The sequence below is a fragment of the Anguilla anguilla genome, chromosome 10 (genome assembly GCF_013347855.1).
Source record: "Anguilla anguilla isolate fAngAng1 chromosome 10, fAngAng1.pri, whole genome shotgun sequence".
Classification (NCBI taxonomy): domain Eukaryota; kingdom Metazoa; phylum Chordata; class Actinopteri; order Anguilliformes; family Anguillidae; genus Anguilla; species Anguilla anguilla.
Window position 1 is genome coordinate 30,017,028 of NC_049210.1, and position 23,736 is coordinate 30,040,763.

General features: G+C 40.0%; 2 protein-coding genes across 2 annotated transcripts; one reads left to right on the forward strand and one right to left on the reverse strand.

The window, feature by feature from the left end:
* Positions 1 to 273: 273 nt before the first annotated feature.
* Positions 274 to 15,820, reverse strand: trub2 (TruB pseudouridine (psi) synthase family member 2). The gene is made up of 8 exons (XM_035380362.1): positions 15,562 to 15,820; positions 10,082 to 10,216; positions 9,441 to 9,515; positions 9,255 to 9,313; positions 9,079 to 9,160; positions 8,230 to 8,302; positions 1,467 to 1,603; positions 274 to 1,089 (listed from the first exon to the last, which is right to left on the reverse strand). The coding sequence occupies exons 1-8, from the start codon at positions 15,677 to 15,679 to the stop codon at positions 812 to 814; spliced, it is 957 nt and encodes a 318-aa protein (XP_035236253.1). The 5' UTR covers positions 15,680 to 15,820; the 3' UTR covers positions 274 to 811.
* A 4,744-nt stretch (positions 15,821 to 20,564) lies between these two features.
* On the forward strand, positions 20,565 to 21,988 carry LOC118237144. The gene is made up of 4 exons (XM_035435607.1): positions 20,565 to 20,768; positions 21,000 to 21,093; positions 21,164 to 21,251; positions 21,545 to 21,988. The coding sequence occupies exons 1-4, from the start codon at positions 20,741 to 20,743 to the stop codon at positions 21,986 to 21,988; spliced, it is 654 nt and encodes a 217-aa protein (XP_035291498.1). The 5' UTR covers positions 20,565 to 20,740.
* Positions 21,989 to 23,736: the final 1,748 nt, after the last annotated feature.

A 23,736-nucleotide genomic window follows, 5' to 3' on the forward strand; every position in this document is an offset into this window, starting at 1 on the left:
AAGCACGTGAGTGGTTTGCTATGAACAGAGATGCCTTCACCATGTGCAAGCTGCATAGCCAGTAAAAACATTTTCCTGTTTCACCAAAAAAAGGCCAGTCCACAATCGGAAAACTATTGCAAATTAATCTGATATACTGACACAATGTAGTGACAACGTTGTATCACTACCACACAATGTTTCAGTGATCTCAACTGAGACTACAATCAGCACATCCAGAAAGACTGTTAACACTACTATACTTCAAAAATTAAAATCGAACTGCAGCATGACTCAGTATAGGAATATACTTTTAATACAATTTAAATACAAAAATATACATAGCATCATTTGGCAACCGAAACCCAAGAAATTGGTAATAGTAACAACAGAAGGTGAAATATACTGTAATACACTGTTCACCTTCTGTTGTTACTATTTTTATTGCAGTAACAACAAAGCATACAAGACTGATTTACATCCAGGCAAAAAAAAACCCTCATATTTTGGCGTTTCATAATTAACAGCTAATTTCCCCCATTAACCTCTCGACTGCTTCCAGTATGCAATGCTGACAAAGGCCACAGATAACTCTTGTTGGTAGGACAGACTTCAAGGAGGGTTCAAAGATGGAAGGAGGATTTCTGTAGTTCTGGTTCACTCAATCCTAGTAATTTGGGTACTGATAAACTAAGGAACACACAGTGTTATCTTGTAGTAAAACTTTGAAACTACAGACAGCATCTTGAGGTAAGTGCAACAGTAGCAGCTTTTCCTTGGGAATGAGTATTTTCTACATAAAGATTTGAGAGAACTGAGAGGAAATGGACAATCAATCTGGCACTGCTGGCTCCTTCCTCTTCATTCCGTCTGGCCCAGGGTTCTGGGGCTGGGGTTCTCTGGGGGTCCTCCACGCCAAGCAGGACTTGCGTACGGCTGCTGTGATCTCAGGGAGTGTCCAATGTTTGTGCGTGAGGGCAGCCTGCAGAGTAAAGGGGCCATCGCGGGTCCGTCGGACCCCTGTGCACACAGCTGTGCTACGCAGCTCAAGGCCCACCTCGTGCACCACTCTGCGCAGGAACCGCTGGGTCTCATTCACACACTGCATCTCTGCACAGCGAGTAAAGGGGAGGGACAGAAAGAGAGAGAGAAAGGCTTTAGAGCAGAGACTCAATGAAAAAAAGATTTCAAAAAATTTTAACAAACTGATGATTTAGAATATTTTTATATTATTTAAATACAATTGTCAAAACTAAAGTATGTAATCTATTCTCTGGACATGTCTTCCTCTAACCAAGTTGCCCTCAGTCCATGTGGCTTGGCTGCATGGTTTGCTGAACGCTGGGCAACTGATTATACGCCTGACTGTGTGTTCAGCAAGCTGACATTAGTTATTCTCAGACTTTCTTTGTCAGATATACATTCTTTGTCAGATATTCAGTAACACAGCATGAATGTCCCCAGACATTACCTTTTTTATGTCTTACCTAGGGTGAAGTGGGGTGGCTTGAAGTGCAGACATCGTAGGCCAGTTAAAATAGGGGAAGATTTTCCCTGTGGATACAGTGACCCCTTCACTGCCAGCTCATATGCCTGTTGAGAGCACAGGTCAACGTTTGAGTACCTACAGAGAAACACAGTTACTGGAGATTTAGTGCTGGCAGCCAGAGGAGGGATTGAAGAAATACGGTCGTCATAGACAGAGTAATGTGAAACAGACATAGACTTGGCAGGTTGTGTAAACTGCAGCAAAAGCATAAAGACATTATCACAGCCAGCTCCACAAGGTACAAGGTTAGATAAACTGCCGAGTAAGTGCCCTCTAGTGTACATATGAGGAAAAACAAAATGAACAATAACCCCCCCCCCCCCCCCCCCCCCCCCCCCAAGTTTAAAAAGTGAAACATAAGCTGATGCACATTACAGAATATTTGTTGGAGTTGCGTTTCATTGTAGCCATATTTCTTATTGCTTATTACAAAGACAAGGACATGATCTACTGATATGAACTGCTTTGACATGCAGTGAAAAGTCATTCTAAACTGTTAAATATGCATCTTGCAATTTATTATATGGCATTAACGTGCAAACACAGGAATATTTCTTATTCCATCTGTACTGTCACAAATAAAAATATGAATTTTACATATTTCTACACACAGTTGATGGCAATTCATAATTATTTACTTTCTGATTTTGTGAAAATCACCTCAAAAGTTAATGATAAATAAGAAGCCAATGTTTATAATTGATTAGGCTCATGACAGACATCTTTTAAAGCTAAATATCCATTGTTCATGCACCTGCCCTTTTGCAGAAAATCTGTCTTTTTGCTTTCAGTTTACAGTGCATCACCTCACTGTTCACTGTTTTCTGCTGCAATGTTATTGAAATTCTGTAGCCACAAACAATCTGCTAAGATGCAATTGTAAGTAACCACCTAATGCAGGGATGCACAACAAGGGCCAATCCATTTCAGGATTTTGTGCCAACATTTCCCAACATTTATTGAATTGGCCCAATCATATCTTGATTTGACATGTGTATAAGCAACAGCTAGATTCACAGTCTTCCAGTTTATCCAAGATTTCACTGTGATTAAGTACTGGAGTGAAACAGCATACTTTATAGAGCTGTAAGAAATGATAATCAGTTGGAACAAAAACCAGAACGCAGGTCAGCGCGAGTTGTGCACCCCTGATCTAATGTGACCTATCAAGTCTTAACAAATTCCCCAAAATGTAATTGATTCAGATAAGAAGCACAGTAGCTAGATACTTACAGTACACGGCTACTTTAAGTTTTATTTTAGGTCCATTTCTCAGCATAGTGGAATGATGCTTCAACACAGAATTTAATTGTTTCACTATTTTAATATGAATTTCACAGAATAGATACCCTAGACCAGGGGCACCTAGACTTTTTTGGCTTGCGATCTACTTTTTCCAGTGGCCAGCACAACGTGATCAGAACCAGTAAAATTTTCCTTTTGCTAAAAGACATTGAAAATGTGTACTGCATAGGCCTTTCATGGTAATTCTAACATGAACATTGTGGCACTGGCTGAGGTGTGGCACAGAAGCAACAGACAGGAGGTGCAATGTACTGACCGTGAGGTCTTTTTATTTTAATGACAACATGCAAGACATAAGCAATAAATCCTAACACAACGTTCAGGAAACAAACATTCAACAAAAAAGAACCAAGTCAAAAGTTTTGTGGATCAGTGAGGGCTCCCTCGTGATTCTAGCAGGGAACCCTGAACACATCCGCTAGAATCTGAAAAAAATAGACCCCATTATGACAAGGCTGGATTCTGGAGGGCACGGTGGGTTTTATGTCCTGTGTTCATTGCCCTTGAGGAGGGGCAGTTGGGGACAATAATCACTTTTAGGTGACACTGGTTAACACACTGACTCTGGTGATCCTCCCCCGAGGGATTTTCTCTCACGGTGCTGACCCAGGTGCAGAACAGCTAGGTGGTGGTGACACAATGGAACCATCTTGGTCGGGTGTGGCGCTTCGGAGGCAAACCCCCATCCCATGCCACTATATATATACACACCTTAATTTCAATATTAGAATTGCCACAAAAGGCCCACAGCCCTATGTATTTCAATATTTTATAGATTTCATGGTCTCTACCTTATTCTGATGAATTGCATTGAATGGAGTCAACCAGGTTTGCATAGGAAGGACAGTAGCTGCTGGTAGGTAGCCTCAAACAGGCCTCCGAAGGGATGTCAATCAGGGTGTATCGGTATTCACATTTAATAATCTTCATGTGGGAAAATTCTGATTCACATAAATAGGGCCAAGACAAAAAGTTCTGTCAAGGGGGTGGCACATTTTCTGATGTTTGGATACCTTTCTTCTGTGAGTAAATTCCAAAACTGTCCAGCAGAGGCCCAAATGGACAGTGGTTGCGGATGTAGGCCTACATTGATCGCAATGGGTCACAGAGAACTGAGAGAAGTCAAATGAAATTGAGCATTTTAAAACAAGCACAAGTTTGAAAACGTTTATGCTGAACAAATACAATTAGGCTAGGGGTGGAAGATGGCAAAAATATCATATAACGATTTTTTTCAGGCATGATCACGATCCACGATACGATCACGATTTTGGTATTTAAGACTATTTTGCAAGTTAATGAACAGTGCAATCAAACTAATGTTCCTATTGAAGAAAATATTGCCCTTCAAGGAAACAAAACCTAAAATAAAAAGAATAACAGAGACCATTTGGCCCAAAGTACCAGATTTTAATCAAGTGCAATTCTGCAAAGTATTAACATTCAACAATCCTTTCTCTTGAGGTGATTAAAAAGGTTTGTCGTGTTCAGCGGCGACTGATGTGCTGAAAATTGGAAAACTTTCCTTTAAACTAATCATTGATCTCAAACTGTCTTAATTAATTTTCAGTGATTAACAATAAGCATGCAAACGATCTGACTAATCAATTGGAAAGTGACATACAGCTTCCTCGCATTGTGTTATGGAGATTAAATGATAAATGAAATTTGGAAAAATCCATTTTAATCACTAAGCAGTGGCAGAAACTTCCCGATTTTCCTTGAGTATCAATACAATTAATCCACAAAATAGGCTACTCAATACTATCATATATAGCCAGCTCTCCCCAAATAGGCAGTTTTAGCGAGTAGCCTAGGCCTTATAGCCTACATTTATTTTCATTTGCAGTACGAAATTGTGCACATTTTTAATCAACATTATTTGCGGATACATGCACTTCTTCCTCCGCATTCGTATTGTAAGAGTAATTTTCTGATTGACAGTATGTGTGTGTTAACATAGAGACAATCACATGATTAAATGTATCCTTTATTACTGTCTTGATTATTGTTATACCATATATCCCAATGTAAGTGATTAGAAATATACTCTTTATAGCAAATAGTTTCTGATCAAGTGTTTAAACCTTTGCATAGTCTGTTCTGAGTTCTGGAAAGTGAGAAGGCACCCTGTCTGAGAGCTGGTCAGTAAACATAAGATAAATGACCAAGGCCTAAGTGAGAAAAAACAGGTTGTTCTATCCACCAGGCATTTGGGATGCCTGGTGGATGACACCGCACCCTGGAGGATTTGTTGTACGGTCAACCTTATCAGAAGACTAAATAAATTTAGGAGACCAAGGTTGTCAGACGGGGTGTCCACTGCTAAGGAGGGTAAAGATTAATTAGGGCAGAGTGCAGCTGTTTGCGTGAAGAGAAACACGCCTCCTGTGCATAGTGGAAAGTTACTGAGATTGTGGATATAAGGAACGGCCTATGCATCTAAAACTTCAGAGAGTTTTGTGAGTACTCTCTCATTCTTTTTTCTCCTTGCAAGTTGAATAAGTCTTATTGATCTTTGAAAGTGCTGTGACTCTATGTTATTGGGGAAGAATCTCACCTCTGGGTATGCAGGGATGGGAAACGGTAATTTCCCTGACAGTATTCATGGCAAATATCTGAAATGCGTAGATTGTAAACAATCTTGAAGTGAAGGTTTTGTTTTTTCTGGTTATTCTGAAAGTTAACACGGTAGATAACAGATCTGTTTCTTAAGTGCAGACTACTTGGTGATTAAAACTGATTTTTAACGGATAAATTGAATTTATGAAAATTCCCCTAACACGGCATGAAGATGCTGTGTGTTAGGCTACTTGCCATTTGATTAGCCCGATCGTTGGCATGCTTGAAAATAAAGGAAAATTAATGAAAACAGGTTGATATCAATGATTAGTTTAAAGGAAAGTTTTGTGCCCCACCAATTTTAAGCTCACCAGTCCATCCGATGTGCGAACATTTTCTTTGCAAACTTTGCAAATAACAGCGTTTTGTGCCAAAACTAGTTCCATATCACAGATGTCAAATATTTTTTAGGAACCAACTCCTCTGTGGTCAGCCGTGCCACTATGTTGTCAAATAAAAAGGGGGAGGAAAATAAATCCAAGGCGCTATGTACTGTTTGCTATTATTGGTTTATTGGTGTGTCTGTTAGGGGAGGCGCAACAGGGACTAGCAAATAGTTTGACTTTAGGTTTGGCTGAGAAAACATTGTATGAGCGTTGTCAGTGCAACTGATAGTATGTGCAGTTTCACTGTAGCCCGATACTCCCGATCTCTCTGGAAAGGCAGATCGTGGAGACATTTTAATTGTTCATGATCTAATATTGTCATATCGCCCACCCCTAAATTAGGGCCAAGCTAAATACCATACCAATAAGCGGAAAACATGTCAACAGCACATTAAATGATGGCTAATGAGAATTACTGTCTGAGAATTCGACTGTATTTAAAAGTCGAAGTCACACAGACAGTGATAGGCACTAATGCAGACGATTTGCTCGCATGTACTTGGTCACAGATGAGCAAAGAAGACAGGACGGGGCAGGATTGGATAAGAACGCAGTGATGTAGGCCAGCCAGTCTGAGCGCTGTAAAACCAAATAGGCAATGTCGCACTGAAGGAAGAAAGGGAGAGAAGGGAAGACCGCAAGAGAAAGAGAGGGCACTTTATTATTAAAGCCTGCAGAATGGTCCACAATCAAGTAGCCTGGACGAGTTGAAAATGTTGGGTAGACGCGTAGGCTGTAAAAATACAACAAATTATAAATGCAAAATCAAGACAGGGTGCTTTTCTGACCCTTAAAGAAACTCCCACAAAGGGTCGGGCTCGTCATTAATGGGGGCAGATATCGGTCTTGTCTGGGGGTCTTCGGCTGAACGATGGAACCGGAATCAAGTGGTCACGTGACGCGTTGGATCCCATTGGGATAAAGGAGGTCCATGAAGTTTGACCAACATCGGAGCAGATGCTCGTTTCATGAGTATTTTCGTTCGAGTTGGCGAAATGGTCATATGGCTAAACCCGCGCACGCATTCAGAGCTGCGCGGAATTAGTTTTGTGCAGTTGAGTAAGGCCCTAAGGTCCCTGGGAAGATGCTGGCCAGCGCAGTCAAGGAAATCTCGATAAGCATGTGCGTGGTAGCCTGAATCGCCGGTAGAGATTTTCAATTTCCCATTCTCCGAATACTGGAGGGAAAGTGCCTGGCCAGTTATCACTTAACATAAATACCTATAAAATTATTCATAAGAAAATGTATTAATCAAGGGATATAGGCCTAATATCATTTATTCGTTTTATTTCGTGGATTGACAATATGTTGATCATTTTAAAAAGAGCAATTTTTTTGCTATTAAAAATAAGTGCCGGAGGAGCACTCTGGTGCGCTCTTGTAGCACTACACCCCTGCTACTTAGCCATTTCACATACAGCAAGAGATCTGTGTGCTCAGAGTCAGCTTCCTCCAGGGAAAAGCAAAACAGACGCCTTTGATATGGCCCGAATTGAACGGATGATTTTCAAAAACACATCCATGACATCTTCCATGTTTAGCATTTTCATGCATCATGCTTGTTGGTGAATTATACAGTGATAATTAAAGAAGTCAGGAAATGTGTCCTCCTCTCCTCCTTGCATTTTGCAATGAACCCGTTGGAACGGCCTACCATCGCAGGTGCTCTATCAGTGGTGACTGAAACCAAATTAGACATTGGTTTAGTTTTTTCTGCAAAATCCCAAAATCCTTACGAAAAATGTCCTCCTCCCCGAGGGTTCTTTCATTGGTACAATTGTAAGCAGTTCTTCTTGCCATCATGTTTTTAAATGCCATCCAAATAAAAATTCATAATTGTGCATCGGCCTTTTTTATCATTTGTCCATCTTGAAATTATTTCTCATGTTTGACAATAACATGACTCACCCAGAATGATGCTTCTGTGACAGCCCTTGCTTTTGAGCTGGGTCGTGTGAAAATGGACCATTGGACAATTAACTGAGATCAAAGTTTTTTATTTTTTTCTTTCTAAGCTCACTTTTGGAAGGGAATCAGTCGTGTTTTTGGTGGTGTTCTGAAATGCCTCACCATGTTCCTTTTCTTTGGAATGGCGATGCTGGTTTGGCAGACCAGGCAAACACATTTAGAACGTGACATTGTGGAAAAAAAAACTTCCTCCCACTACGGATAAAGTGGTATGTTTTCGGCTTCTTTGTGGGCCTACTTGATACTGCACTAATTTTTAGCCTATTATTTTTATGGCTAACGTCACCAGGTCACCACTAGGAGAGCAAACTATGGGTAATTTAATATAACAAAGTTTTCAACAGCAGTGGATTGGGCACATTTCATGTCAATCAAGTGCATCTTTGATGCATGTGGATGTGTGCATTGGATAAGACTTACATGATCAGAGCTTTCTGATTGGCTCCCTGGATCATAGCCAAGACTCTGTCCACGTCATCTTGTGTGATGTGATCTGTAGAGTAAGTTGCTTACTTTTATTTTAAATTCATTAAGATGAGGGCAAATTACATCACTGTCATAGACTAATATATTCTATGCTAATATAGTCTAATATACATTTTGCGTAATTACTTTGCACTGTATGTTCGTTTTCAAGTGCTACAATATGTCTGACCATTATCAATCTTTGAAGGAAGCAAGCTTTCTTTCACATTTTAGCTTGAGTCCTGTGCAAGGGCCCAACACCAAGTTTAATGTCAAAGTCACCTATGTGCCAAGAGAACATCATTTTAAAGATCATTTTATATTTCTATGATACAAACCATGGACTTGCTGCAGTTTCTTTAAAGGTGCAGTATGTATGTTTGGAGGAACAAGTGTTAGAGAGCTAGATTTTGAAAAGAACAAAAAAAAAAAAAAACCTTCCACCCCCTCCCCTTAGCTCTTTCTCCAAAGCCCTGCCCTCCTAACACATGCATGCACGCTGTCTGTCCCATAGAGAGGACAAGAGCGTTAAAAAGTAAAGTAGGGTGAGTGAAGCACATCATGCCTCATTCACAGATAGAAAATAAAACCCCTTATGTCATCATAATGAATGTAAACAATGAACACAGCTGTTGTTTTTATTTACAACAGTAGCAATTTTGCAGTGGTTCAGACCCAAGCAACCAGGTGAAGTGAGTTAACATCGCAATCAATTGCTGTAATTAAGTGCAGTGTAACAGGAAACCAGTTTTTCCAAAATGTATTTGGTCAATGTTCAGCAGTAAATCAATACAATTAGCTCACCATATGTGGTTCTTTCAATAAGTCGGCCTGTGTCGGAGAAATCCTCTGTGGCAAGCCCAAACTCTCCTTCCACTGTGTAATCCTGCAGAATGACCAGACCAATTATTAACAGTGTCTCTCACTCAGATATCCAAACACAGGGGAATAATTAAATACTAATCGAAAGTAATAATTACCCTTGTTTTCGAATTGTATAGGTCAGCAAGCATCTTGTTTCCTTGGCCCACACCCAGAACTGAGAGACAGAAAGTTATAATATCAGCTCAGAGAACAAGAGGATGATTATGACAAAACAGGAGCAAAATTACCAGTACTTCACCATCCTAAAATGGTGCCACAAATTTTGTCTGATAGTTACATACCTAGTACTCCTGATGAGAATACATCCAAGCGGTGTCCCACCCCTACTCGCAACTTCTGAAACTGGGGTCCTGTCACTGAGAAAGGTAAGAGCAGAAAAGAACAGTTACCACGTACAAGCCCACCTTTAGAACTTACCTTCTAAATTATCCTTCACTATACTTAAAGTAATTACGAAGCCACACCTTTCCATGTATTTACTTTTAAATTTCCATGTATTAAATTTCTTTGATGGGCAGAGGGAATATATAAATGAAGGGAAGGTGGGCACGAAAGAGCACCAAATTAAATCATGACATGCTTTAAGCGCTGGCAGAGTATGTGAATCACCAAGGTTCTACTGCATTTCTTTCTCTTCTTATTCCTTATTTTTCTGGTCTTAAATAATACATTGTGATCATCTGCCCATCCATGTTCTGCTAATTTTTTATCTAAGAAGACTGGCTGAATGTTTTTAACTTGACTTGAAGAGAGTGTTTTTCTACAGGAGTGCATTGCATCTTTCCAGTCCAGCCCTAATGCAACATCTCTGTGGCGTCACCTTCCCTTTACACTGTTAGAGCACAAGCTATACAGAAGATTGGATAAAATATTAATATTAAATATGAAAAGGAAAAATGCGGGCAGGGAGTTCAAGACTGACCCAGTGGGTGGTTCGCCAAAACAGGGAGGCGGGTTGCAGTCAGTGTCAGTTCTGTAGATCCACCAGATCCATCTGTACTCTCTGGGAGAAACATGACCTGTTGTCTTGGCTCCCGTGGTGAAGCAGAGTTTATACCTGTGATAAAAAACAGAACCATGTTCTCCATTAGCTATAGCACCCTTTGAACGCTGTTCAGATTACAAATACATTGTATGACGAACACACAAGCATGACCACCGTACTCAAAAGAAGGAAAAACAGCTCTTTCTAGAATACATGTTTAGCCCTTGCTATTTAAAGTACTGCCTGTAAATGACTAGACTCTCCCCGAGAACACTCAATTTTTAATTGTGGTACACCATTTGGTATTATGGTAAAGGGAACAAATTGCCCCTAACAAGTTTAATAAAGTATGTTAATACAGGTAGGGAGGTGAAACCTGTTTTGGTGATCTTTCAGAAAACACATTGACAGTTTATTAATCATGTATTAAGTGATACATGCATAAATGCTACAGTATAATCAAATAACATATAAACATCTAACTTGCCAGAACATAATTGTTGTTTGAATTGTTACACATTAGACGCATCCCGCATCGGCATGCAATCAATACCACTGGAGGGAAAAGCATCACCTGTGCGATTTTTAGGTTGGGGTAATGTTTTTTCTTAAACAATATCAACCAATATTTTATGGTATTCATACAGTAAAACTAATACTGTGTATGCATTTACTTGTACATATTGTTATGGGATGTGACATTTAATAATAATGTGTACTCTCAAAATGCAATATATGCCAAAATATATGATAGCAGCCCTGTGGCTTCAAAATTCCATTGCTGTTGGGGACTCAAATCGACTAGGTTCACGTCCCTTTTTCACTGTAATAAAAAAACATTTTTAAAATTAAAATTCTTTATACCACACTGTAAACAAGATCTTGGAGAAGAAATAGCCTACATGTAAAAATGTTGTTCAAATTAGTTTTCATCAGAAAAAAAAGGTTACCTGGCTGTGGCACTATTCTAGCTGCTGGGAATTTGGAATCCAGAATGTGATGCATGTTTTCTTTTCACCGCAATTACAAAAAAATATCCATTTGTAAAACTAAAATGATTTATACTACACTGTAGAGAAGACGTCAGCAAAGATATACATGTAAAAATATTGTTGGTCAATCAAGGTTTAGCTGTCTAGCCATGTCAGAAAACATTTTATAGGGTCTCTTTCCCAGCATAACTTGGACGAACTGGAATTGAACAACTAGGACAGGGGTTGGCAATTTGAATAACATTTCATATCAGCAATACAAAATCCCATCTGGGGTTATTTTAAATAATTAGTGACTGCCATTTTTTGGTGTCATTTTGCTTCTGAAATGGCTGTAGAATTCCATGTCCCTCAGGATGCTGCCAGCTGTAATGTTTTTAGGACACATATAAATATAGTCGTATGAATAAATAACCAGTTAACACCCAAAACATTTTACAGTTAGTATTTCTTGTGAAAAAATGTGTAACAATGCCTTAAATGTGGTTAGAAAGCTTGAGTCAAATTGGCATAATTTCTGACTTCTACAGTAAAAAAGTAACATCGCTGAATGGTCAGTGCACTTTTGGAATGACTTAGGCTAACAGCTCTATCTACACTGATTATGTATATTTCCTTGTTAAATGACCTGTTAAAGATGCCAATTTTGTTTGAAGTTTCTGTGTGGAACACCCATTGGGATTACATTGCAGGTGGAGGGTTCAACCTCTGTAATACAAGAATTTCCTCAATAATGCTGCTGCATCAATTACTGTACCAAGCCAGTTGCACACTAGCAATTTATAATTTCTGATTATTCCCAACAACACAGACCAGTTAATAAAATGTCAAGAATGAAAATGCAAAATAACCAGTAGCTAGCAGTTAGCTTGTTTCGTACACACTACCAAAGTACCCTGAAAAGAGCGTCTGTGATCCATAGTAAGATGGCAGATTCTTCAGAAATTGTTTAAAATAAATGTCCGCCTGCACAAACGCAAGAAACGTATATTTTGAAGTTTGTTTTCAAACTTAGCTAAATTTACATTTAAAAATAATTATTCGTTATAATGCCAATTACGTTTCTGAGTATCATTTACATGTAAAGGCTATGTATTTTTTCCATAAAGTTTTTAAATTTCTACCATGTTGTTTGTTAAAAATGCATAAATATGAAATACCAAAATCACTCTATTTTAGGAGAAAATAAAACTGATTTTATATTCGTCATAATTAACGAGTAATGTTACTATTGAGGTTTTCTAATAACTCCAGATATAATATAGATAGTTTATCCTATAACAATCAACCAGTAGGCGTAGGTTTAAATATGTTGTGATGAAGTGGGCTTGAGTCGTGTAATATATATGCCTAAAGCAATGTGTATATCATGCATGTATTATCTGAAAAGACTATTAATACAGAATAAGTGCATTCTGATTACCTAAGACCTTTTACCACATATAACAATATAATATTTGATTTGCAATAAAGTTGTATCAAATAATCATCACAATTGATTGCCATTTTTGCCTGGGTTTCAACAATTCTACAAAAGGCAAATTAGGTAAATTAGGTGCCTAATGCTTCCAATATATTGCTTCCAATATATGATAAATGCATCCAATAATTAATAGTCTCTTGCCTCCCCTGTATAAAGCATCTAAATAGTATGGAGGTATTTCGAAAACCTGGGATCCATTAGCATTTTGTGCAAGTACAATGAATGCATGACTTATGACCACAGACTGTAAAATATTAAAATATGGACAAAGCCACTGTGACGTCACCCATTGACTCTCCGTGGGTCTGGAAAAAACATAGAGGGTATGCATTGACGTCACTTTCCCACCGGTATATGCCCCCTCAGTTGGGACTGAGTGGCAAGACATGCTGCCACATGGCTGCCTTTAGTATAGGAAACTGCAAAATCGGGAGTAAAACAAACGATTATCTGCTTAAATTAAAGGCAGTTGGACTTGACAATGATCCTTACAACTTACCAAAGACCCAGTGGTCCATGGACATTCAACAAGAAATCGAAGCTATATTTCTATAGACTGCCGAAAGCTAAAGAAAAGAGAAGCAAATTAATCGCTGCTATTCGCAGAAACAGCTCGAATCCAGGCACCGAAACGTGGATTTGCGGTTGTCATTTTGTGTCAGGTATGTTGGATTTTTGGGTAAAATCATACCTTAATTTATATGCTTGGCTAGCTAATACTATCTAACCATCCCCCCTTTGTTTGTAGAACACAAGGCTCATCATCATGGATAGCTACCTGACACAAAATGACAACCGCAAATCCACGTTTCGGTGCTTGGATTCCAGTTGTTTCTGCGAATTGCTGCAATCCATTTGCTTCTCTTTTCTTTAGCTTTTGGCAGTCTGTAAAAAGATAGCTCCGATTTCTTGTTGAATATATTGTACAGTCAATCGCACAACAGCTCTTTCCCATTTTAGGTGTGTTTTTTGTGTTTTCACAGCATTCAAGCTGAACGCTAACGCTGCCACTGATAGTCTTTCTGCCACTCAGTGGGTGTAACCGCAGTGACTTCCACTTACTGTGACGTCATGTGCATACCCTCTATATAGCAAGCGTTAGCTGATGACACTTTCTGGCAACTAATGATTTGGTTAAGTAGGCTAAAGGACATATTTAGTAAAAATATAAAGTAAAAATGACTCAGCCACCGGAAAAACTTCACAGAACTATTATTTGATGGTCGATTAGCGCAGCTGTAAATAGCACACGCCATAATGAAATCACGATACGAAATGGGATGTCTGCATTTTCTGACTTCGCACAGATAAGGTGGACAATGAGTCGGAGTCGCAATGTCAAGGTCATGAGACGCCACATCCCACCCCATGACCCTTGCGCCCACCACTTTTCAGATTTGGTGTCACTTGCATCAAAAAAGCTTGAAATGCAGAATACAAGATGGAACCGTGTGAAAAGCTACATGATTTCAAACTTAGGGAGATAAGCCACATATGCACTGGCCTATGTCAGAATCAAATTCCTTTTAAAATTCATGTTGTTGTCACAAAATCCAGGTAATAATATAATAATATAATAATATATCACCAGAAGATCTAGATTTAATTAAAAAATTGAAGATGGTTAAATGACCAAATAAATGATTAATACTTAGACCTCTTGAGAAAAAACCTAATAGAGAATATATTTATGGTCCCTTCAACCAACCTTTGTTAGCCAGAATATGAATGGTTTGTTTTAGGAGAATATAGAGGTTCTCCGAAACATTTTTAAAAGTCATAGAAACTGGTGGCGCTTTAAATATTAGCTCTACTCATTGGGCTGTCATAATCACTGAAATGAAAAACAAAAAAAATTTAAAAAATAATGTTTCCCTTGGAGTGAAAAGTTTCAGATATGGTGCCAATTGTATAAGTGGCACCATATCTGAGGGTCCCAGGCTTTCAGGAATACACTAAGTCATCTAGGCACTGAATGGTTGAACATTTTCTATAATGCTTATTTGATATAAGTGACACCATATCAAGAAGTGGAGGGCCTCAGGTTTTCAAAAACACCCCCATATTATTGAGATACTATGTCCATGGGAGGCAGCAGAGCACAATATGTGATGCTTTCACCTGTACAGACAAATGTGCCAATACACTCAAATTCTCCTTGCCAAACCATACTAATACTACCCAGTTGCATTTTCATATTTATTTGATTTAAGTTGCATAGTTGATGGTAGCACAGAATGGTTAGTGATTAATTTTAAATTACTGTAATTTCCCCCTCACCTTTCAGTTTTTAATTATTTGTTTATTTTAAAAGTTTATTTAACAGGGAGAAAATATAATAAAGAAACTTCAAGGACAACTTCAAGCTTTAAATCCAATGCACGATACAGGGATATAGCTAAACAGCTAATTTTCATCCCCAGTCCCTGGGCAGGTGAGCAAAAGTACATTAACAGCCACATTACGAACAACAAAATATGTTGTTTGTAATGTGGGTATTAATGCAGAGAGATACAGTACACTATGTACATAATCAGAGAGTGGATATATTATTTAAAAACGGTTTACAACGGTTTTGTTTATAAAAACAAAAATAATTCATATTATGAGTTTTAAATGGATGATTACATAATTGATTTTCCTTTATCCAGATTTTAACTTTATCCGTTGTGGAAAAAGAATGATAATCTGGGGAAGTTTTAATATTGGAGGAGAGAGAGTTCCATTTTTTAACTGAGAAGGCCGTCTGAGCAAATGTAAGTGTTGTTTTAATGTTGTTCAAGCAGAAATTAATGGTTAATATTATTAGGAAAACGGTCGTTAGATTTTTCCTTAATTCCATTACGTTGAATTGTAGTTTTGTCGTTGGGAAGTTTATTTAAATAATTTCAGACCCTCGCGAATTAAGTCCTTATCTTCACTCTGCAACCAAACAATCCTACCTTTGAGCAGGTTGGTCACGACGCTGTCCCGGACCAGTTTCCAGTGAACTCCAGGAGGTTTATAAACCGCAAACAATCCCTCTAATCTACGAAACAGCCAAACAGCGCGACTGACCATTCTGGCAAACCTCACTTATACAATATAGTACCCAATATCATGTCAATGAAAATCTTCCCATAAAATTAACCTTCGCACATGCAGCTCGGGTGCGTTGCAACTGCAGTGTCTGCGCAGCACTAACCCCCTAGTTAAAGGACTTCCGGTGTCATGAAAAATAAGTTCCCCTTCAGAAATTCTTTCCCTCCGTCGAACACCATTGTGCACTACGTCATAATTTGTTGTGTACTTTTCTATCGACAGATACGGGCGGCAGAAGCGTTAAAGTCAATGAACCAAAAAGATTCGAATACAAAGGTATTCGAATCTCTTTGAATGAACTACATAATTCACTGGTTGGAGTTCTCATACAGTACTTGAAAGCGACATGGTTGATCCACAGTAGAGGACCAGGGATTTCCATTCCCAGTGAAGCTCATAAACTCCAGTGGTTACTCGAGGTATTGCAGTTTAGTAAACCTCTGGTGCCAAAAAGAAAATGTCCCCATTGAAATCCATTCAATACTACGAATTGACCCTGGCCAAATTAAATTATTTTGGACAGAACTTTTTAGCTGTAAAATTTCTTCACACTGAACTAATTACTCTCCAGGCACCGATTTTGTTTCTGAGCCCCACAGAAGAAGATATAAGACTTATTTCAATACAATTTGGTCCGCATGGTTTTGCGTCAGAGCGCGCGTGACAGCTTAAAGCCGGGCACCCACCGCACGCGTATCGACCGCGAGCGCACTACGCGCGTAACTGAAGCGTAGTTGAAGTACTGTTATTACAACGGCAGCGGGCGACGTCGTCTCCACCAGATGCGAACGCGTCGCGTACCGGCTGCGAAGCTCGCGCGACACAAGCGAACTGAAGCGTAGTTTTTCGCTTCTGTTCTATTTTTTCGGCTTGTCGCGCGTCACGATGGCCTGTTTATACACAGAAATATGCTCTAAAATGCTAGGTATACATGCTCTGATTTATATTTCATCCTTCTATTACTGGGGGTGTGTCCCTAGTTCCCTCTTGCAGTAGTGGAGAAAGATAAAACCAGATAAACACCAGATATTTTATAAGCAGCTGAAAAATACAAGCCTTTTCGTTTTTCTATTGTCCTGACAGGAAAAAAAAAAATTAAAACTGGAACCTGGGAAAAAGGCAAACTTAGTTTCGCTATCTTATTTTGCGGAGGGTAAATTTGAAAATACACCACAGAAAGACGTAGCCTATTGAATGATGTAGAAGTGAATGCACCGAGCAGCGGTTTGTTAGCTCGAGTGTTGGAAGGTAGTTTTTAACCAACCATTGCTCAGCCTATTTGACTTTTCCGGTGTCTTCGTTCGCCGTGCTTTCATAAAGGGCTTGTTAATAAAATCAAGCAAGCCTTTATTGCACTTGTACTTCAAAGCTTCCGGTGTTCATGACGTTGATGTTCATATCCCTTCAAGTTTAAACTGTCACGCTATCTTTTTGACGATTAACTGATTTTACTAAATATGATCATATAAATGTTTCGACGTGAATAACAAGACGACACGGGAATTCCCAATGGTTGATTATGGATTATTTATTATTATTATTATGATCATTACATATTCTTCATAAAGTTGGCACGCTTGTTAACCAAGCAAATAAATTAATGCAGTTTGAGATTGATTATTATGTTGGCTACGTTGCGATTTAAGCTTATGGTAATTCTTGAAAGCGTTTACTTTCTCACGTATTTACATGTGTTAAAAAATATTACCATATTAACAGACTGAAAAAGGTCTCTCACCAAGTATTCACTTACCCATAATCAACAGTCGTGAACAAACGTGAAATACACGATGTAATCCCACTGCAGACTGCGAGAGCTACTAGGAATATAGAGCTTTAAGCAAGCCTTTGCGCGACACAAACGACTTAAAGCTCTATATTCATAGTAGCTCTCGCAGTCTGCAGTGGGATTACATCGTGTATTTCACGTTTGTTCATGACTGTTGATTATGGGTTAAGTGAATACTTTGGTGAGAGACCTTTTTCAGTTTGTTAATTTGGTAATATTTCGTTAACTCATGTAAATACGTGAGAAAGTAAACGCTTTCAAGAATTACCATAAGCTTAAATCGCAACGTAGCCTGCATAATAATCAATCTCAAACTGTATTGATTTATTTGCTTGGTTAACAAGCATGCCAATTTCATGAAGAATATGTAATGATCATAATAATAATAATAATAATAATAATAATAATAATAATAATAACAATAATAATAAATAATCCATAATCAACCATTGGGAATTCCCGTGTCGTCTTGTTATTCACGTCAAAACATTTATATGATCATATTTAGTAAAATCAGTTAATCGTCAAAAAGATAGCGTGACAGTTTAAACTTGAAGGGATATGAACACCACAACGTCATGAACACCGGAAGCTTTGAAGTACAAGTGCAATAAAGGCTTGCTTACAACTTCATTTATAAAATAGGTGCATTTTCATCGGCAAGACCACTAAATCTTATTTTATTATTATATAATATATTATATTATTAAAGCACTGTGGATTATCTGATTTTATTAACAAGCCCTTTTTGAAAGCGCGGCGAACGAAGACATCGGAAAAGTCAAATAGGCTGAGCAATGGTTGGTTAAAAACTACCTTCCAACACTCGAGCTAACAAACCGCTGCTGGGTGCATTCACTTCTACATCATTCAATAGGCTACGTCTTTCTGTGGTGTATTTTCAAATTTACCCCGCCCCCTCCGCAAAATAAGATAGCGAAACAAATAGATAGCGAAGAAAAAAATAGGGACAGTTTACTTGACGGATCATTAGATCAAATCAGATTGGTTACCGCGACGCGGCGAGGGGGCCAAAGTTGAACTTTGGCCATCTCCCTGCGGCCTCGCCACCTCTCGCCGCGCCGCCGGCAATCCCAACATGCCTTGTGGGGTCTGGCTGCCATCCACCGCCACCTCTGATTCAAAATGAATGGCGCCGCGCCGCGTACAGTGTGGCTTCGCTGTGATGCTGAAACTACACTATACGCGGAGCCGCCTCCATTCATTTTGAATGAGGGGTGGCGGCCAGCCCCCGCAAGGCATTTTGGGATTGCCGGCGGCGCGGCGGGAGCGGCGAGGCCGCAGTGGAGATGGCAAAAATTCAACTTTGACCCCCTCACCGCGTCGCGGTAACCAATCTGATGTGATATAATGATCCGTCAAGTAAATTGTCCCTATTTTTTTCTAATTTTAGTTCCACATTCTATCGTTCCACAATGGAGGACCTAACTCGTAATTTCCACATTGGGTTTCCCGACTTAATAAAATCTCCTACAGAGACACTGATAAGAGGAAATAGCGTGGAGAAAAGTCTCTGAAATTGTCGGTGGCTCTGCAATGTAGTTATCGCCGTTAGCTACTATCACTGTCCAGTTTGAATAAAAATCATTTTTGCAGTAATCTAGCTCTGAAAATGTTAATAAGCTGCCTAGCTAGGCTAACTAATGTGTAGTAACAACAAACAATAACAAACAAAAAAAATCTTCCTAATGTATTAGTTGCTAGTTGTTCGTTTCTACCAGCCACCTAGCTAGCTAATCAGATACAACTTTAAAGGAATTATCTGGTCAGTACAGTTCCCTTCAGCCAATTCAAGTGCCAGGCCTATCATATCATGAAACATATCCCAGCACCACTCCACTTTAGAATTCAATGTGACACTTTTAGGTGTAATGTAGGAATATACTTAATATAAAAAAAAAATAAAAAAAATAAAAAAAAATTAATGATACCATTTCTACAAATTGAAAAGTTCCAAGACAAAGAAAATGGGTTAGTGTCCCTGTTAACCCTGAAAAAATACAAGTTTGCACAATCTTGTACATGCATTGTCCCATTTCTTGCAGAAAAACATCAGTAAAGATGAAGGATTCATGTCTCATTTGAAATTTGACCTGATTTGTGCATTTAGAAATACATTCAAAATATGTACTGGGATTATGGGTACCTTGCATACCATGTAATTTCATAGGTGTTAATAAACCCACCTCATGCAGCATTGATAGAAAAAAAATATATTTCAGCATATACTGTATATTTTTTGATATCTGTATTTAATTTTCTAAGTGTCAGTCTATAACCTATTTTTCCAATCTTTTGCTGTGTCTGTGCAAAGTGTCATGCACTGAAAGATGTAACTTTTTATACAATTGCTAACAGCCATTGGGTAACTCTGTCAAATGTGCAGTCACATTCTGGCTCTGATGTTCAAATTTATGATACCTTATTTGACATAGTCTCACCAGACCTTGAATGTAACATTCATTCAACTGTGAGTACTGCCAGCCAACGGATCATAGTCAAGCACGTAAACATCAGTTGCAGCAGGGTACATAGGAACTGGAGAGGCTAGGAGGGGCCAGGCGGTGAAGCCTAGGAAGTAACAGGGAAACAGCCTCTGCTAAGCGTGCTTGAGGGAAAAAGCCCTGGTCATTGATTTCAATGTAGAAATCCAAGGTGATTTAACAACCAAAGAAAACCTCATCGGTCCATTTTTTGTGATCATAAATTTCATTATGTGCTGCAATTTCTGAAACAATGGTTGTTTTGGTCCAGAAGTCTTGGGAAAATATTTATTAAAATGTGCATATTTTATTACATAATGCAAATTTTTCAGTCATCACTCGAGTTTCAAAATACCATCGAGAACATTTTATTTTGACTTCAAAAGTCTGATATTCCCCATTCAGTTTAATGGCAGCTCCAATGTTTTGCCCTCAACACGCACAGTACAGGCTTATTTCTGGGACTTCACAAGCTTAGGCTGCATCTGAATAGTCTTTTTTGCTTAGGAAAGTTCCTAACTGAGTGAAATGACCCGGAATTATCTCAGTGGCAGCGATGATAAGAGCTGGTAGAATTCTCTAAATGCTAAGGAAAGGTGCTTCAATGCTCTCTTTCTTATCTGCTTTAGCATAGGGTACACTGGAACATCCTTTACGAAAGTAAAGGAGATAATGCTGTCCCACAGTTCCTTGCGGCAGCAACATTTAAAGTAACGCACCATTTGGCCGTTCACGAAAACAATCATCATGACCGACAAGGGACGTAGATCATCACGTAAGTTACCGTTGCTTAACTTGCTAATATGCCATAACTTGCTAATATGCTCCCTATATGTTTTGAACTTTGAACAATATGTTAAACCCATAGGCGAATTATGAACGTTACGCTACTGTTGTAAAATGATCAAAGTGAAGTTAACGTTGTAGCGTGACCTATGCTCAGTTTGCATTAGATATTTCTTGTATTGCCAGCCTTTAGGAATATCATTAATCAATTTTACTTCAGTCACAGCTGCCGAAACCCTTGCCTTAATAAAGGCAAAGGTTAAACTGGATCATCTCTTCAGCGGGAAGAGAAATGCAGCCAGATCAGGCTGGGAGTAAGTATATTTGTGGATTAAAATGTTATTATAAATGGGTATAGCAAATTAAGCTAATTCGGACCTACAGGCAGGTGGTGAAGGATATGGGGCTGGAGGGGCAGGTGACTGCCAGGCAGGCCTCCAAACAGTGGGACAACTTAAAAACCAAATACAAGGTAAAGCAAATCGTATGGCTGGGCACTGTGGTAGGCTAGTGTTTGTGGATATTATGTTGTACAATTAAAACAGGCTTACATTGGCTACCGCAGCCTTCTATATGGAAATGTAATGTGCCTATTAATGAGTTATCTACACATTTGATTAACTTTTCAACATTTGAAGCGAAAGCAATTATGAGTAGCCACAAAGTTGAATGGCTAGTAACAGTTAGACTATTCCATTATTGGTCACTGTGCATTCTGCCCCAACTATTCTTTCAGTAACATTCTGTTATCCATGGTGTTAATAGGAGTTGAAGAATCCCCCCACCAGCACAGGCACGGACAGTGATGAGGCAACAGCAGCTACTTGGCCGTGGTTTGATGCCATGCATGAGGCATTTGGGGAAAGGCTGTCCATTCAGCCTCCCACCCTCATTCCCTCATGCTCGGTGCCAAACCATGGCCAGACTGCTGCTGAAACCTTATCCTCTGGATGTGAAGAGCCTTCACAAATGTCCCTCCTGCCTGGCACAGATAGTGAGGAGGAGTCCATGCCCTCCACCTGCTCCGAGCCACCCACTAAAAGACCAAAGAGGGGTGGAGCCATGTTGGCCTTCCTCAAAAAGCAGGCCGAAAAGAAGGAAGCAAGGGATGCTGCTCTATACAACCAAAATGAACAATTCCTTGCCCTTTTTGCTGAACTTGTTAAAAAAATAAAAGAAACTTATATGGAGTCCTGTTGTGTTAATTGAAAGAAGGCAAATACAAAGGTCTTCAGTTGCTGAATGAATGGAATAGTATTGAGCAACACATTGCTTCAATCCACAAACAAAAACCTAGCCCACCTGTCAGAGCTGTCCCCAACCACTGCTCTCACCACTGCCTAACTCACTACTGTGCAAGCCCCTTCCTCCCACCTCTTACAAGATGACCAATAGCAATAGATGTCAGGAGCCCCTTTTTCAGAACTGTCACCTCAAACACATGAGATTTCTGCTGTACATGCAACATAATGTATGTTATTTATAGTGATGCGCATTGAAATTCTAAACACCATGGCGTATCATCCTGTCTCTATCACCTATCCTACTAACCTCTATATTGTTCTTGTTTATCATCCCCCGGGGCCCCTAGGAAGTTTCTTGGATGAGCTAGACACCCTGCTCAGCTCCATTCCCTGAGGACGGCACCCCACTGATCCTCCTGGGAGATTTTAACATCCACCTAGAGGCCTCCCCGTCTGCTGCCTTCCTACCACTACTCCACTCCTTCGACCTCTCCCTACAACACTCTCCCCCAACCCACAAGGCAGGCAACCTCCTAGATCAGATCTTCCTGAGGAACTGCTCCATCTCCAATCTCACAGTTACCCCCCTGCATACATCTGACCACCACTTCATCTCCTTCTCCCTCCCTCTTGCTCCCCATCCTCCCTCTCCTCCTCCCACCCCCACTGTCACTGTCCATCATAACCTCCGCTCCCTCTCACCCTCTTCTCGCTCCCAGAGTTACTGCTTCCCTCCCCCCTCTTCAATCATTCTCCAAGCTCCCCACTAACTCTACATCCTCCACCCTAACTTCATCTCTCTCCTCAGCACTGGACTCTCTCTGTCCTCTTGTCCCTAGGCCAGCACGCTCATCCCCTCCCAGTCCATGGATGTCTGATATCCTACGCACCTCCAGGGCCAGCCTCCGCACTGCTGACAGGAAGTGGGGAAAATCCAGGGACCTATCCGACCTCTCAGCCTATCAGTCTCTCCTGACAGAGTTTTCTTCTGCTGTCACTGCTGCTAAGGCAAATTTCTATCAAACTAAAATTCATAACTCCATTTCTAACCCTCGTCAACTGTTCTCTATTTTCTCCTCTCTCCTCAGCATGCCGCATCCAAACTCCAGTCTTGCTTCACTGCAGATGACTTCACAGTATTCTTTGATGAGAAGATTGCAGACATCTGCAGCTCCTTTGCCCCCTCTGCGCCCTTTCTCCCCTCTGCGCCCTCCGCCCCCCCTCTGCACCCTCCGCCCCCTGTTTCTCCACATTTGCTCTCCTCACAGACTCTGAAGTTTCCCAGCTCCTTCTCTCCCATCGCCCTACCACCTGCGCTTTCGACCCTACCCCATCATCTCTCCTCCAGGCATTCACACCAGACATCCTCCCATTTGTCACCTCCCTCGTGAACTCCTCCCTGTCTTCTGGATGTTTCCCCTCATCCTTCCAGAGGGCCCACATCACCCCCCTGCTGAAGGAGCCCACACTACACCCCTCAGTCATCCAGAACTACCGCCCAGTATCTCTCCTTCCTTTTCTATCCAAAACGCTTGAACGAGCTGCATCTAACCAACTCTCTGCTTTCTTCTCTCAGAATAACCTGCTTGACCCCCACCAGTCCGGCTTCAGGCCTGGACACTCGAAAGAGACTGCACTCCTCTCGGTCAGTGAGTCACTTCATGCCGCACAAGCAGCCTCCCTCTCCTCTATCCTGATTCTGCTTGACCTCTC

Excerpts from the sequence above, each read along its gene's own strand:
- LOC118237144 (XM_035435607.1), top strand. The coding sequence starts at position 20,741 with ATGACCGACAAGGGACGTAGATCATCAC. Across the intron at positions 20,769-20,999 it reads CAAGGGACGTAGATCATCAC|TCACAGCTGCCGAAACCCTT; the intron begins GTAAGTTACCGT and ends ATTTTACTTCAG. Across the intron at positions 21,094-21,163 it reads GCAGCCAGATCAGGCTGGGA|GCAGGTGGTGAAGGATATGG; the intron begins GTAAGTATATTT and ends TCGGACCTACAG.
- trub2 (XM_035380362.1), bottom strand. The coding sequence starts at position 15,679 with ATGGTCAGTCGCGCTGTTTGGCTGTTTCGTAGATTAGAGGGATTGTTT. Across the intron at positions 9,314-9,440 it reads ATTCTCATCAGGAGTACTAG|TTCTGGGTGTGGGCCAAGGA; the intron begins GTATGTAACTAT and ends TCTGTCTCTCAG. Across the intron at positions 1,090-1,466 it reads GCCACCCCACTTCACCCTAG|AGATGCAGTGTGTGAATGAG; the intron begins GTAAGACATAAA and ends CTCGCTGTGCAG.